This window comes from Dipodomys ordii, unplaced genomic scaffold (genome assembly GCF_000151885.1).
Source record: "Dipodomys ordii isolate 6190 unplaced genomic scaffold, Dord_2.0 Scaffold193, whole genome shotgun sequence".
Taxonomy (NCBI): Eukaryota; Metazoa; Chordata; class Mammalia; order Rodentia; family Heteromyidae; genus Dipodomys; species Dipodomys ordii.
Genome location: NW_012267409.1, coordinates 889,007 through 904,763, shown reverse-complemented (window position 1 = coordinate 904,763; position 15,757 = coordinate 889,007). Strand labels below are relative to the sequence as shown.

General features: G+C 40.6%; 1 protein-coding gene across 2 annotated transcripts in view; it reads right to left on the bottom strand.

The window, feature by feature from the left end:
- Nucleotides 1-663: 663 nt before the first annotated feature.
- Nucleotides 664-15,757, bottom strand: part of Nck1 (NCK adaptor protein 1) — a 33,665-nt gene continuing 18,571 nt past the window's right edge. The window contains exons 2-4 of one of the 2 annotated variants that reach the window (XM_013034693.1): nucleotides 12,827-13,062; nucleotides 4,634-5,346; nucleotides 664-1,302 (exon numbers count right to left, since the gene is read on the bottom strand). In XM_013034693.1, coding sequence (XP_012890147.1) covers nucleotides 1,108-1,302; nucleotides 4,634-5,346; nucleotides 12,827-13,052 — 1,134 coding nt within the window. In that variant the 5' untranslated portion in view covers nucleotides 13,053-13,062 and the 3' untranslated portion in view covers nucleotides 664-1,107. Of the gene's footprint in view, nucleotides 1,303-4,633; nucleotides 5,347-11,355; nucleotides 11,462-12,826; nucleotides 13,063-15,757 lie in introns of those variants that run through there. The other variant, XM_013034694.1, reaches the window with a different exon arrangement.

Genomic DNA, 15,757 nt, shown 5'->3' with positions numbered 1-15,757 from the left:
TTAATGTTTGCTAAAAACACTGTAATTTTCCTGCCTCCTCAGCTTTCTATCTTGTCTCACTTCACCCTAAAACAACTTTGGAATGTAACAGTAGGAGGAAAGTGACATTAGAGCTATCATTTTCACTTTTAAAAGCTAGACTGCTTTATTCCTTCCAAAACTAGATGGGAAAATCACTCAGCATTCTTAAGAATTTAGTGTTTTTTTTTTTGTTGTTTCAAAAGTTATAAATTCAAATTGTACATTTTCTTTCTTTTTTTTTTTTTGTCGGCCGTGGGGCTTGAACTCAGGGCCTGGGCGCTGTCCCTCAGCTCTTCAGCTCAAGGCTAGCGCTCTACTGCTTGAGCCACAGCACCACTTCTGGTTTTCTAGTCCTTTATTGGAGATAAGTCTCATAGACTTTCCTGCGTGGGCTGGCTTTGAACCGTGATCCGTGATCCTCAGATCTCAGCCTCCTGAATACCTAGGATTACAGGCGTGAGCCATCAGCACCCAGCTAAATTGTACATTTTCTACCCTATGTCACACCCGTTTTGTGGTACACTGAAGACAATGAATAATTTTTAATAATGGCACATACAACATACCCGGTATTTACATTTGTGATAAATGCAGTATTTTCTAATTTTTTCATTTATTATTGCTATTCAGTCACAAAAAAGATTAACACTCTTCAAGAAATTTATTTTAGCATATGCCATATATAATTTTATATGAAGAGAGTCCGTGACAAAACTAACAAGGTATCTTCACAAGGAAATAAAGGAAAGGCAATAAAGAACTTCCTTATAAAGATTTCTAAGCTGCATCATTTGATTTTTTTTTCAAAATACAAAACCTTAATATTAGAAGCAAAGACAAAAACTGCAAGAAGAAAACAGTAAAATACAAGACCTAAGATAAGGACTTGTTCTATGCAAATGCATTGCAAATGTAGTATGTATGTATGGGTTGGGTTATAATAAAAATACTTATATATTATAGTCAATTCTCATACAGAGTTAGAAACAGTAATATCCAATCAAGCAGACTGGATCACTATTTTCCTCATCTTCAATTGTACGACGAGAATTAAAGCTGTACAGCAGTCACTTCTGATTAGCAGTATCATGATAAATGCTTGACAAGATATAATTTTTCCCCTTGTTCACTTGTAAAAATTGGCGCCTTTTTGTAATGTTCTACAAGTTCTTCCATGGTGCTGAATTTTCGCTGCCCAATGCAGTAGACAGTCTCTTTGAGCTGGACTTTAAAATGCTTGTTTTTCCCTTGTGCTTTTAGTGATACTGAGAAATCATTTGGCTAAAAGAGAAAATTAAAAAAACAAGTAACAGTAAACATTTGGAAGCTTATATGGTTTTGTTGTTTGTTTAAAGCTGGCCCTGGCGCTTGATCTCAGGGCCTGGGCACTGTCCCTGAGCTTCTTTGGCTCAAGGATAGCCCTCTAGCCCTTGAGGCATAACTTCACTTCCAGCTTTTTTTTTTCAGTGGTTAACTGGAGACAAGAGTCTCACAGACTTTCCAGCCAAGGCTGGCTCTGAACTGTGATCCTCAGATCTCAGCCTCCTGATGCCCAGCTGTATCATCATTTTTATACTAAACCATTAATTGATAAAAGCTGAACACTTACCAAGTGCTAGGCACCACACTTGATATCACACACACACACACACACACACACACACACACACACACACACACAAGCTCCCTTACTCAAGACAAATACTTTTTACAAATGAGAACTCAGGCACAGAGAAGCTAGCTTACCCAAAGTCATTCATCTAGTCAGGGACAGGACTCAGTCAAGTTTCAGAACATTCATGGCCATAGCATGAAACCCACAGCAAATCCTTAAGTCCACTACCTTAGGTAAGAGAGCTTCAGCCTGACTACTGGAGAAATACACCTAAATTCTAGAAGCCACAAACTCATGAGCCCCTAAGAGTCCAAAGAGTAATGTTAACAGGTGTCAGGGTGATGGACAGACAGAATGACAGTGTTTGCCTAACCTAAAGACAGTGGATACTTCACCCAGGATTCCTGCCTTGAAGAATCTACAGACTAACTCAAGACTTGCCAATGATGGGCTTCCAAATTTAAGAGAAATCTGAAGTCTGTATTTGTATATACAATTCCCTAATACTTAAATACTAGCAATGAACTGAAATGTTTAAATAAAGTGTCATGCAGGCCAAATAAAATATGTCTATTCAAGACCATTAGCTTAAAAATTGTATTAAATATAACAGCATATTCCACCTAATATCTATACTCTGCTCCCAAGAAAATCTGTACATTCTATGTTAAAGCTATCTTCTTCCTCAACTGAATTTCAGTCTACATTAAAACCTCAGGTGCCTCTTTCTCTTTAGTTACTGCCAAAGGTTCAAACAGTGCTTCAGATCATGATTTAACAGAAAATGCAGCTCTCCAAATTGTTCATTAGGAAGTTCAATTAATCTCAATCTCTTTAAACATAAACATTTTCTTTCAATCTTTTGTATAAATATATGTACTTTTTTTTTTTTTTGGTCCAGTCGTGGGGCCTGAACTCTGGGCCTGGGCGCTGTCCCTCAGCTCTTCAGCTCAAGGCAAGTGCTCTACCACTTGAGCCACAGCGCCAGGCGAGCTTTGAACCTTAATCCTCAGATCTCAGCCTCCTGAGTAGCTAGAATGACAGGCATAAGCCACCAACGCCCGACTAGTACATTCATTTTTTGTATAGCTACATTCACACAAAACAATACTAATTGTGAACTGATAAGGAGAAAAGCAATGACATCATCTATCAAGAAATAAGGACAATATTAAGGAAAATAAATGTTATCAAATTTTAAGATCCACGCAAATGTGCACAAGAGTCCAAATAACTGACTCCATTTTTATGGACGTTTTTCTAGTACTTCAATATAACTTACCTTTTACTGAAAGTGCATTTCAAAGTGTTAAAATAGGTTTTTGAGGTATGTAAAAAAAAGTGTATTTTAACTTTTGAACAACGAATTTAAATGTCAACTTTTTACATTTAGAATTCCTACAGTGATATCTTCTTATATACTTCATCTAAGCGCAATATGAGAAACACTTTTCCAGTCTAATCTAGGGCATTATTCTACTCTCAGTTTTTTTCCACTTACTTATCAGTTTAATGCCTCAGAAAATATTCCAGGAATGCAAAACTAACATAACTGGTCAAGGCCAAATAATGCCAGACAGCATCAGGCTACAGCTCTTTTGTTCACAAGAGATGAAGTTCGTATGGAGGAAGCGGCAGAAGGAATCTCAGTGTAAGCTGTGGATCAATAGGGGGCTGGAGGTCGGGGAAAGAGAAAGCAGTAGGGTTATTCTGAACAAAATATATGCATGCCTAAAATACCATCATAATAAACACTAGAAGAAGGAAAAAACGACAGGGAAGTAAGATCGGCTCTATCTTGGGGAACAGGAGCACCAGCTGGAGAGGGGAGGGCTACGGAAGAGAGTGAATAAGGATGAAACCACTGAGCTAGTTTATCTCCACGTATAAACATGGACAAATGAAACTTGATGAAACTTTTAACTTTGTATAACTAAAGCTAATTTAAAAAAAAAACTAACAAAGCTGGGCACCGATGGCTCACGCCTGTCATCCTAGCTACTCAGGAGGCTGAGACCTGAGGATTGTGGTTCAAAGCCAGCCCGGGAAGGAAAGTCTCTGAGATTCTTATCTCCAACTAGTCACCAGAAAACTGGAAGTGGCGCTGTGGGTCAAGTGGTAGAGCGCTAGCCTTGAACTGAAGGTCAGGGACAGAACCAAGGCCCAGAGTTCAAGACCCACTACCCCCCAAAAAAACCAAAAAACAGAATTTTTAAAAAAACAAATGAGTTTAAAGAGTGTGACTAGGATGCATTGTACACATGTGGAAATGGTGGTGAAACCTCATTATATAACTAATGTATGTTAATAAAAACTAAATAACTACAGTTGGAAAGAATACTGACTTTACCTTCAGAAACATTTATGACTAGCCCTTGGCTTACAAACATTAAGAAAGCTACTTAAACTCTCCAATCCTTTTTTACTTTGTGCCAGTCCTAGGGCTTGAACTCAGGGCCCAGGCACTGTCCCTGAGGTTTACTGTTCAAGGCTAATGCTCTACCACTTGAGCCATGGCTGCTCCACTTCTAGCTTTTTTTGGTGGTCAACTGGAGACAAGAGTCTTACAGACTTTCCTGCTGAACTGGCTTTGAATGGGTGATCCACACATCTCAACAGGTGATCACACATCTCTTTTTTAAAAAAAAATACCCAAGCTCTATTTCTACTTACCTTTCTTTTCTTTTTCTTTTTTTGGTTGGTCATGGGGATTGAACTTAGGGCCTGGAGGCCATCCCTGAGCTCTTTTGCTCAAGGCTAGCACTCTACCACTTTGAGCCACAGCTCTATTTCTCTAGTTTTCTAGCCATTAAATGGAGATAAGTCTCACAATCTTTCATGCCCAGGCTGGCTTTGAACCACAACCCTTAAATCTCAGGCTCCTGAGTAAACCAGGATGACAGGCATGAGCCACCAGCGACCAGTTTTTTAAAAAAAAAAAAAAAAAAAAAAATTACCCAGAGCTCTATTTCCATTTACCTTTGCGAAATAACTTACCGAAGATTCACTATCGCGAATGAGGAAGTCTCCTTCGTGTCCTCTTTCATTTAATGCCATTTCTGCTTGGTGTCTGGTGACTTTGCCGTAATACCAAGGATTGCCAGCAAACTTCCCAGTGAGGGAAGGCCTAATGTAGTCACACTGTGGGGGTGATGGCTCTAGGCCTGAGGTTAATGGATTATTCTGCATGACAGTCACGTAGTTCTTTGGCACCAGACCAACGGTTCCGTTCATCTTCCTACATTTCCACCACTCAGGGTCGTTTTCCGGCTTTTCAATAACATCCATGACATCGCCTTTCTCAAAATTGAGTTCTTCATCGTTGGATGAGCTGAACGGGTAAAGCGCCTGTACCACGTGCAACACTTGCCCAGTGTTTAGGTTATTGACAACTGCCGCTAGTTTCTCGGACAGAGAACCCACGTGGTCGCCCAGAGGACTGTCCCCTTCTTCGGTCACGTAGTTGGATGGGAACCATCCAATCTGCCCATTGTGGCTCCCCCGCCACCAGCCATCACTGCACTTCTCCATGACGATCACCTTCGTCCCTTTGATCAGGGACAGCTCGTCCTCCCTCTCGGCCATGTAGTTGAATTTCACATAGGCGGGCATGTTGAGGTCATACAGACGCTCCCCTGGGTCCACGAAGCTATCATCGGCAGGAGATGCCGTGTCTGGAACACTGGGTTTTCGTTTCACTTTTCCAATGCCTGTTTGAGAAAGGAGGAGGCAACCAGAGTGTAAAAGGATCTTCCATTCTGCGCAGTGTTTTCAAGCCTCTATATGTACTCCTAATGCCAGAAGGAGCACTACAGATCTCGTTCTTAAAAGAGAATTGTGAGGGTAGGTTTCAGCTCGTCTGACAGTTCCCTGAAGCAGCAGCACGATGGCTTGCCTGAGGTTCACCTGGTTTGGCGATTCCCACCCAGTGCTTGGGTGTCTTCCGAGGTAGCTTTTACCAAAAGCCAACTATTTGTGTGGCAGCCTGGGGGGCAAAGAAAGACTGCGACAAGGAACGGGCAGCTCAAGACGCCTCAGAGAGAAGAGGATGGGGACGGCTATACACGGGGAGATGAGGAGTTGAGAAAGTTCCTGTGTACACTGGTGAACAAGAAGGCCTCGCCATGTGATCAGGGCTGGGCACAGGCTCAGGGAAGGCAAGAAAACACCCCAAGGAAGGCCCGGGAGACTCTGATCTCCAATCAACCACCAGGAAACTGGAAATGGCACCATGGCTCAAGTGGTAGAGCACTAGCCTTGAGCTGAAGAGCTGAGGGACAGCGCGCAGGCCCAGAGTTCAAGCCCCACAACCAACCAACCAATAAATAAATAAATAAATCGGGAGGGGTGGGTTCCCCTTACTTTTTCATTTGGCTTTAGGAGTTTAAGGAAGCAATGTGAAATACTAGGTGACTACTAAGCAAATGAAACAGACTCTAGTAACCATATATATGAGTGAAGAATATAGACTTAGCCAGTGGCTCACACGTGTCATCCTAGCTACTCAGGAGATGAAATCTGAGGATTGCCGTTCAAACCCAGTCCAGGCAGGAAAGGCTGTGAGACCGTTATCTTCAACTAAATACCAAAAAAAGGCCAGAAATGAAGATATGGCTCAAGTGATAGAGCAAAACAGCTCAGGGAAAGCACCCACGCCCGGTGTTCAAGGGCCCAGGATTAGCACATTAAAAAAAAGTTCAGAAAGTCAAATTATCTTCCAAATATGAAGAAAACATTCTTAGATAAACAAAAACTGAAGGAACTTATTACTAGAGTTGTTGTAAGAAATATGAAAGGAAGTCTTTCACACCGAAATGAGAAAGAAAAAAGACTAAAATGATACCAAACAGACATCTGAAGTCATCTGCAGACGTTAGGAACAACGGTAAATCAGGACACTACATGGGTAAACATAAAATCACTAGTATTCCGTTTGGGACTTGTAGGTTCTTTTGATTTCCCACATGATTTAAAATATAAACATATTTATATTTTAAAATATGTTAACTCTTACCCCAGGGTAACGTCTGGAGGAAAACTAAGAAATACAAGAAATATACAGAGAAATGAAAAGGGTAACAAAACAGTATACCATCAAAAACAAGAAGGCAGTAATAGAGAAATTGTAAGGAACAAGTATATTATAGGAACAAAAATTAAAGTCCCTATCAGTAATTACTCTAAACAGAAATGAATTAAACTCCCCAATTAAAAGACAGAAATCTGGGCACTGTCCCTCAGCAATTCAGCACAAGGCAAGTGCTCTACCACTTGAGCCACAGCACCACATCTGGATTTTTTGGTAGTTTACTGGAGGTAAGAGTCTCATGGACTTTCCTGCCCGGGCTGGCTTTGAACCGTGACCCTCAGATATCAGCCTCCTAAGTAGCTAGGATGACAGGTGTGAGAACCGGTGCCAGCCTGATTTGTTTTTTAATCCACTTCTAAGCTATATACAAGATACTCACTTTAGATCCAAGGAGAAAACAGATTGGCAGGAGAAATGGTGGAAAGCTGGCTTGGAGCTGTGGCTCAAGTGGTAAAGTCCAGCCTTGAGCAAAGGGACAATGCTCAGGCCCTGAGTTCAAGCTTCAGTACCCCGCAAAAATAACTAACTTTTTGAAAATTAGTAGTTTCCAGTCTTCCCTACACTATGATTATTAGTCATTTCCACTCCCACAGTAATGTTGGGTGCCTCTTAACCAGAACAATGTATACGCCCTTCAGTTCTTGGGTTTTGTTGTGCCCATCCGAGGACTTGAACTCAGGACATGGGCACTGTCTGAATTTTTTCCCTCAACTCGAGCCACAGCTCCATTTCCACAGGTTCATTTGGAGGTAAAGAGTCTCACAGACTTTCCTGCCCAGGCTGGCTTTGAACGATGTTCAGATCTTAACCTCCAAGTAGCTACGATTACAGACATAAGCTACCAGTGGCCAGCAAGATCAAGTTTTAAAGAACCTGGTGCTGGGAACCCTCCATTTCTGGGCTAACTCTCTCCTGAGACAGCCTCTACACTCGGAACCCTTCCAGTGTAACCTGCTTTCCAGATCCCTGCTGTGCCAGTACTGGGAAGCATCCACATTTCTCAATACTGTGGTTCAAGTAATCTAGCCCAAGCTGGGCAGGGCGACTGGGAGAGAAATCCTCACATTCAGGACGAAGAGGCGGGAGGAACTCAGTCACACGCCATCCTAAGCAACATAGTGAAACTGTGCATCCACAAACCCGGGGTGTCAGAGAACAGGAGGATGCTTGTCTAGTCCCTGCCAGGACCTGGGCTTACTTCTCAGCATTAGGGGGAAAATGTAGGCATCCCAAGTGAACAAACTACCTAGTACCAACAGATGCCCACTGTGTACCATAAGGAGAATTCTGCACCTACCAGGCTACATTTTTAATCAATTTTTTCAGTTTTTTTTTAATCAGCTATTACTTCCAATATCACTGTAAGAAATAATTATTGGTGGTCCACTTTCAAAGCTGGGTACCTGACCTGACACTGAGTTCTTAGTGACCATCATAAAGTTTCTATGCAAACAATGTCAGAAGGAGGCAGCCAGCAGGGAGATGGGTGGGTCATGGTGAAATGAGAAGTAAAAACTGTGTACATGCCAAAAAGGCACAGATCCAGAAAGGCCTTCCTGCCTGCTGCAGAGAACAAAGGGGTGGGGATGGAGATAACCAAGTCCTTCCACTGCCAAAGGTACAAATGTTAAAATTCCCAATAGAAAATAATTCAGCTCAGGGGATATCGGGGAAGACAGCACACCCCATAGTACTCAGCAATGAGGAATGGGGGCGGGGCCTGAGCAATGCTGGCTGGAACTGCTCTGAATGTCTCCGCCCAACAGACTGCATCTTCAAAGACCACCACTGACCACTGAAGTCTCCCTCACACCTGTCTCTGAGTATGCTTTTCTAATCACATCTTAAGCATGACATTTCCTTTCATCATTTATCACTGAGTAATTGTTTAATAAAACGGACCCAATGTAAGTATTTCTGCATCTAAGTATTTCTGCATCTTCTAATTCCCCTCAGAGAACTTTACCATGATTCTGTCTCGCCTTTTTTCACAGATATCCTGACTCCTGTGACCAGAACTACAGGACTTTTTAGAATCAGCATGTACTTTCCAGGATCATCTGGTCTTACTCAACTCTCTCCATAACAAAGAACAGGAAATCAGCAATGGTTTCGTTATATGCTCTAAGCCACAAGGCTAGTTCATGGTTTATTTGGGAGCAAAACTAGACACAAATATATAGTATTCTTCCCACTAAAATGATTTTAATTTTTTCTCATGTCTACACGAAATAATGTTCTGCTTATTTGTTGTTTTATTCAAAACCCTGTGCAATTTTTGTTTCCAAGAGCATTCTGGCTGCTATACAAGAGCATATATCCTGTTTCCTTTATTCTTTTTTTTTTTTTTGGCCATGGGCCTTGAACTCAAGGCCTGGCTCTGTCCCTGAGCTCTTTTTGCTCAAAATTTTCACTCTACCACTTTGAGCCACAGTGTCACTTCTGATTTCCTGGTGGTTCACTGGAGATAAGAGTCTCACAGGCACTTTTCTGCCCAGGCTGGCTTTGAACCATGATTCTCAGGTCAGCCTCCTTCCTGAGTAGTGAGGATAGGTGGGAGCCACTGGCACCCGGCTCCTTTATTCTTTAAGTCCATTTAAAGATTAGGTGAATGAACGAACAGTCTGACAAGCTGCCTGACAAAATTTAATTTGGGGGTGCTGCAGAGACTGAAGAAGGATTTTCATTACAATTCTCAAATAGTGGCAATTGGACCACAAATGCTTTTAAGAATAACCAGTAAGTTAGGCACCAGTGGCTCACATCTGTCTTCCTAGCAACTCAGGAGGCTGAGCTCTCAGGATCATGGTTCAAAGACAGCCTGGGCAGGAAAGTCCATGAGACTCTTATCTCCAATGAACCACCAGAAAACTGGAAGTGGCGCTGTGGCTCAAGGGTAGAGCACTCCAGTTGAGCTGAAGAGCTGAGGGACAGCGCCCACCCCCATAGTTCAAGGCCCATGACCGACCAAAAAAAAAAAGAGAGAGAGAGAGAGAGATAGAAGTTTATCTTTTTTTTTTTTTTTTTTGGTCAAAATGGGGCTTGAACTCGGCCTGGGCGCTGTCCCTCAGCTCTTTAGCTCAAAGCTGAGCACTCTACCACTTGAGCCACAACACCACTTCCAGCTTTATCTGTTTATATGGTGATAAGGAATCAAACTCAGGGCCTAAATGCATGCGAGGCAAGCACTCTAGCACTGAGCCACCATCCTAACGCAATCATTAATTTCTTTTTTTAATTTATTTTTTATTGTTAAAATACTGTACAGAGGGGCGCAACCATTAATTTCTTTTTTGGGTCCGGTCATGGGGCCTGAAGTCTGGGCCTGGGCACTGTCCCTCAGCTTTTCAGCTCAAGGCTAGCGCTCTACCACTTGAACCACAGCACCACTTCCGGCTTTTTTCTTTTTGCTTATGTGGTGCTGAGGAATCGAATCCAGGGCCTCTGGCATGCAAGGCATGCACTCTACCACTGAGCCACCTTCCCAGCCCCACCATTAATTTCTTAAGACACAGTAAATACTATTATCATTGCATTGGTAAATGATATATAGGAAATCACTATATTAATGGTATAATATAATCTTTTTATATTCCTTGATAGCATTTGTTTGACTTATGATCAATATTACCTATGACTACACCTAGATATGAAATTCACTGCACTGTTAATAAAAAGCGTAACAATAGTAGTCATCTAACTCCTGATAAGGACCTAAGTTCTGTGAGAATTAGTACAAGTTTTTTGCTTTATGATTCATCTGGCTTGAAGTACTCTCAATAAAAATCTGTCAGTGAACAAATTAATAAGTTCTTTAAAGAGCAAAGTAATTCAAGAGCTGGAAATGGAAAGGTCCAGAATCTTATTATGTCTTCAATAAGTGAACACAAGTTAAGCAGCAGTATTCACGCAGCGATCAAAGCTCCTCACGCTACCATTACAGTTCCTCAATAAAACCAATCCTCCTTTCCGTCCCATCTCTCATCAGTTACTCTTGTTTTCATAAGCCCCTCATACATAAGGGACTGCTATAATAATTTCTCCGTTCATTTTTGTAGACATAACAAGCAAATGTTCAAAGAGATTAGAATATAATAAAAAAAAAAAAGAAGGCCACCAGACATGCATGGCTTAGGCTTGTGCAAACCGGTATTAGCAGTTTACCAGTGGATTTTATTATGTTATTTTTACATCATGGCTACAAAGTCTGAATAAAAAAGTTGTAAATGTTGTTAAGTTAACTCAAAGGTCAAGAATAAAGAAAACTGTTCTCTAATTTTGTTACTGAAAAAAGGTTTTTTTTAATATACTTTAAATGGACTTAATTCACTTCAGATGTCTGTACTAGGTTGAAAGTTACTGAATTAAAACTACAACAAATCCAAATCATCCACATCTACTCCCAACTTCCTAAACATTCATACTAAACCATTTTTAAATGATTGCATTTACAAATGAAAGCTAAAAACATGTATCACCCATCATTTTGCTTCTATTACATAAACACAAAGCACCAGCTTATATAAACCCACCAGTTTTCTTCACAGAATTTCTCTTGAAATTAACAATAACAAAAGAAACTAATTCAAAAGCTGGAACAAGTATGGATTTATCAAACAGCATAACTTACTGAAAAAGTCTTTAAAGACGCTTAACCAATCCATTTTGAATAAAATTCCGCGTTGTCCTTGGTCAACTAGTTAAACGCAGCCCAGGATAATTCTTCAAGGCTTCCTGGTCGGTTCAGCAACACTGAAACTTCCCACACCCACCCCACGTGACCTGGCCCAAGCCCAAGCCAGCGCAGTTCCTCTTTCCAAAAACTTTTCCCTCTAAACTATAAAAGAACTTGTAAAACAAGTCAATCATGATGGCTTTATAGTTAAGACTTATTTCAGACGAAATATTAAGGCAACTATAATTTTAAATCATTAAAAGAAAACCAACATTTCCAACATCATAGAATATAGGCAGCTGTAGCAGTAATAACTGTCTGAAATAAAAGCTAGCAGAGGTTTCCCAGTTTTATAAAGTTTAATGTCTGACAATTTAGTTACTACTCTGGGTAGTTAAATGGCATGGTGGTCACCTTCAGCACACTGAAAATGTCTAGCTCAAGAAGTTCATATTCCAAAATTTTATGGAGGACTTGTTTTGAATTTGCATTATAGTTCCTGCTATCTTAAACATTTGATTCTATTGCTGGCAAAGTAGAATAACTGCAATACCAACAACCTTGAATACAAAATAACAAATATAAAGCGCAAAGTAATATAAAGTACTAAATATTTCGCATTTGTTAATTATGCTACCGTGGTCCTACGAGGGGAAATTCTACACATAGAAGAAGAACCCTAAAGTAGCAGCATGCCTGCCTGATACCAAAATGAATTCCTGTCTCTCCCAGTTCCTTCCTGTTAGCTAAGAAGAGTTTCAGAAGAAAAAGGCAGTATTCGCCCATACCTACTTCCTTCCTATCTACCTTGCCAAGCCAGGGTAAAGTAGACTCGACCGAATCCGGCCCCAAAAAAAGGCCAGCAAAAACTTACAAACAAAAATGTTAAGAGGAATCAGGAAGGTGAAATTAAAACAAAACAAAAAATAGCAAAGACATCAGTCCCGTGGGTGTTAACAATGACCCACGTTTAAAATTCACATCAAATAGAAGAAAATTGCTTTAAAAAATGTTAAGCCATTACATGCCAAAATAAATTGCTTGAAGTCCATGTCCAGGGAGGTAATTCTACATCTTACTCACTTTACTCACTTTTTTGACTTTAGCTAGAGCCAGTATTTTCCTCTAAGTTTCCAATGGGCATCATGACTCAAGGAGCTCATTGCCAAGATGGTACGGTGAGTCCGTGAGCTCTGCTCATTATCACTTGACCTTTGAACTTGGGCCTAGAGTGACAGAAACTGCTAATATGGAAGACCTTTACCGGTCTCCTGGCTTGAACAACTGCTGTGAGCCAAACCCAGACTACTGAAATGCCACGCCTGACTTTTCCAAATCAACTCTCAGAATTGTGTACAAAGACTTAGAATCCAGAATCCAGTTAATAGAAAGGTATTCTTCTCTCTTTTCATACAAAACAACTTACCTAAGGTATCCTTCAAGTTTTTCACAATAGATGCTTTTCGAGCACTGTTCTTCCTTTCCACGTAGTTAGAAGGGACAAAACCAGTTTTATTCATTGAATTTCGAACTCTCCACCAGGACTTAGAATCATCCAGAAGCCATAATCTCTCATTCTTCTTGATATCCAGCTCTTGTTCTTGTTGAGCCACATAATCAAATTTGGCTACCACCACTACTTCCTCCGCCATCTTTCCAGCCCTGTAACACACAGAAAATACTTTGATAGAAAGTTGGTGTAGTCAGAACCTACTATATCACCACAAGTTCAGAGTAAAAATATAGGAAAAACTATACGAAGCAAAAACTAAACGAAATAAAACTTAGCCAGTAGGTCCCCCCTGTAATCCTATCTATTGAGGAGGCTGGATCTGAGAACCAAAGTTCTAAGCCAGACAGGCAGACAAATCCAAGACACTTATCTCCAATGAACTAGCCAGAAATGGAAGTGTGGCTCAAATGGTAGTGCCAGTAACGAACAGAAAAGCCAAGAACATGAAGCACTGAGTTCAGGCCCCAGTTCCACGCACGCGTGCACACACAAACACAACTAAACTTGCACTGCCACATTAATATCACATATAAAGTAAGGCAAAAGCTATTGCTAGCAATAAAGTTCACTATACAAACATTACTGTTCTATACTCAATACACAGATAAGATTGAAACTTAAGTTCCAGACCAAACAGAAGCTTTTTGAGCAGTACTTTATTATAAATAGCTACAAGGAACAAAACTAACTGTAGAACACCATAAGGAGCAAGCAACAAATCTATTATCACACAGGACAATTTTTAACATAGTTATCTCAGGAATAAAACAATCAGAGACACTGTGGATGTAGCAAAAGGACTGTGAAGCAGGAGACGCTTAGTTTCAGATGAATCACATTATCAAAACCCCAAGCTATCCGTGTAGCTCGGTGGTAGACTGAGTGGTTAGCCCTCAAGAATTCAGCTCTATTCCCCCTGGTCCTCCCCTCAAAACAAGAAGAGCTAAAAGTAAATTACTAGACTGAGTATATATCCTAAGCAGTTTGGAACGTAGAATAAGGCACTGGCCTAGCATCTATAAGGTCCCGGGTTCAATCTCTAGCACAAAAAAAAAAAAAAAAAGGGAAAGCCCAATGCTGGTAGCTCACATGTACTCCTAGCTGTTCAACAGGCTGAGAGAGAATGTTTGTGGTTCCAAGCCAGCACTGGGACAGGAACGTCCATGAGACTCTTATCTCCAATCACGAAAAAAAGCTGGAAGTGGAGTTGTGGCTCAAGTGGGAATGCTAGACTTTAGCACAAAAGCTCAGGGACAGCTGCTAGGCCCTTAGTTCAAGTCCCAGGACTGGCGCGCACACACCTTCTCTCTCTCTCTCTCTCTACCTCCCTCTCTCTCTCTACCTCCCTCTCTCCCTCCCCCTCTCTTTCTCATACACACATACTAATAGGAGAGACACAAAAAGGAAAAAGTAGAAGCTTCTAAAACAAACAAGAAAGGAATAGGACAGAAATAAGAAATAAAAGCAGAATGTAATGCAACAAAATACAGACAGACCTGAAAGGCTCAGTATAAGGAAAGGTAGTTCTTGTCAAGGTAATGAAATTGACAGTTCTCTCATGGCCAGCCAAAGCAAAACAATTCAAAACTCCATCGCAACAAACCAGGCATGGTGGTACACACCTGCAATCCCAGCTATTCAGAGGCAAAAGTATATGAACTCCATCTGGAAAACAACCTAAAGCAAAAAATGGCTACAGATGTGGCTCAAGTGGTAGAGCACTTGCCTAATAAGACAAAGCCCTGAGTTCAATCCTCAGTAGCACCAAAAGAGGGGATGGGCATTCAAAAGGAATGCCTAAATACCAGGAATGAAATGAAATGACAAGTATAGACACTGCCAGCATTAAGAAGGCTTGGTACTATTACAAACAATTTCACCTATACATCTGAAGACAATGAAACAAATTTATAGACAAATAACGAAAGTAATAAAATTGAATTTGTAATGAAAATATCAGGACCGGGTTGGGAAGGTGGCTCAGTGGTAGAGCGCTTGCCTTGCATGCCTGAGGCCCTGGGTTTGATTCCTCAGTACCACATAAGCAAAAAAAAAGAGAAAAAAGCCGGAAGTGGCACTGTGGCTCAAGTGGTAGAGCGCTAGCCTTGAGCTGAAGAGCTGAGGGACAGCGCCCAGGCCCAGAGTTCAGGCCCCACTACTGGACCAAAAAGAAAAAAGAAAAAAAAGAAAATATCAGGACCACAAGAGTTTACAGACAAGGTCTATTAAAAGTTATGGAGAAAATCTATATAATAATTTATAGGAGTATTTTAGAACAAAGAAAAAAAACGATAAGCCAATCTCATTAGGTGAGAATTCTGTTTTCTTCAGAGAGATTATTTTGCATATGCCTTGCTGAGCAAGCAAAAAATTTAACTTTTTGTTTTGGTCATTGACTAGCGATCTCTTTTCTCAACAACAAAGCCAGTATTTTAATGTCATGCAAGAGGTTCAATTTAATTGAGAATTCATCTTGCGCAGACAAAAAAAAGAAAAAAGAAAAGAAAAAAAATCAAGTATACTGTATACATTTTGAAGTACGCAAAGCCTCAAAGTCAAAGAAAGGGGGGAGGATGGTGGGGTGCTCAAAAACACTGATAAGTAAAGTACAAAAAATAATAATTATTAATATTTGAGCCAAAGGGAGGGGAAGGGGAAACAAAGGAGGAGGCTACAATGCTTGATAAGAAATGTACTCATTATCTTGCCCATGTAATTGTAACCCCTCTGTACAGTATTTTTCAATAATAAATAAATAAATAAATAAAAATAAAAAAGAGTTCAAGGACAGCACCCAGGCCTCGAGTTCAAGTCCCATGCCCAACAACAATAACAAAACAGAAA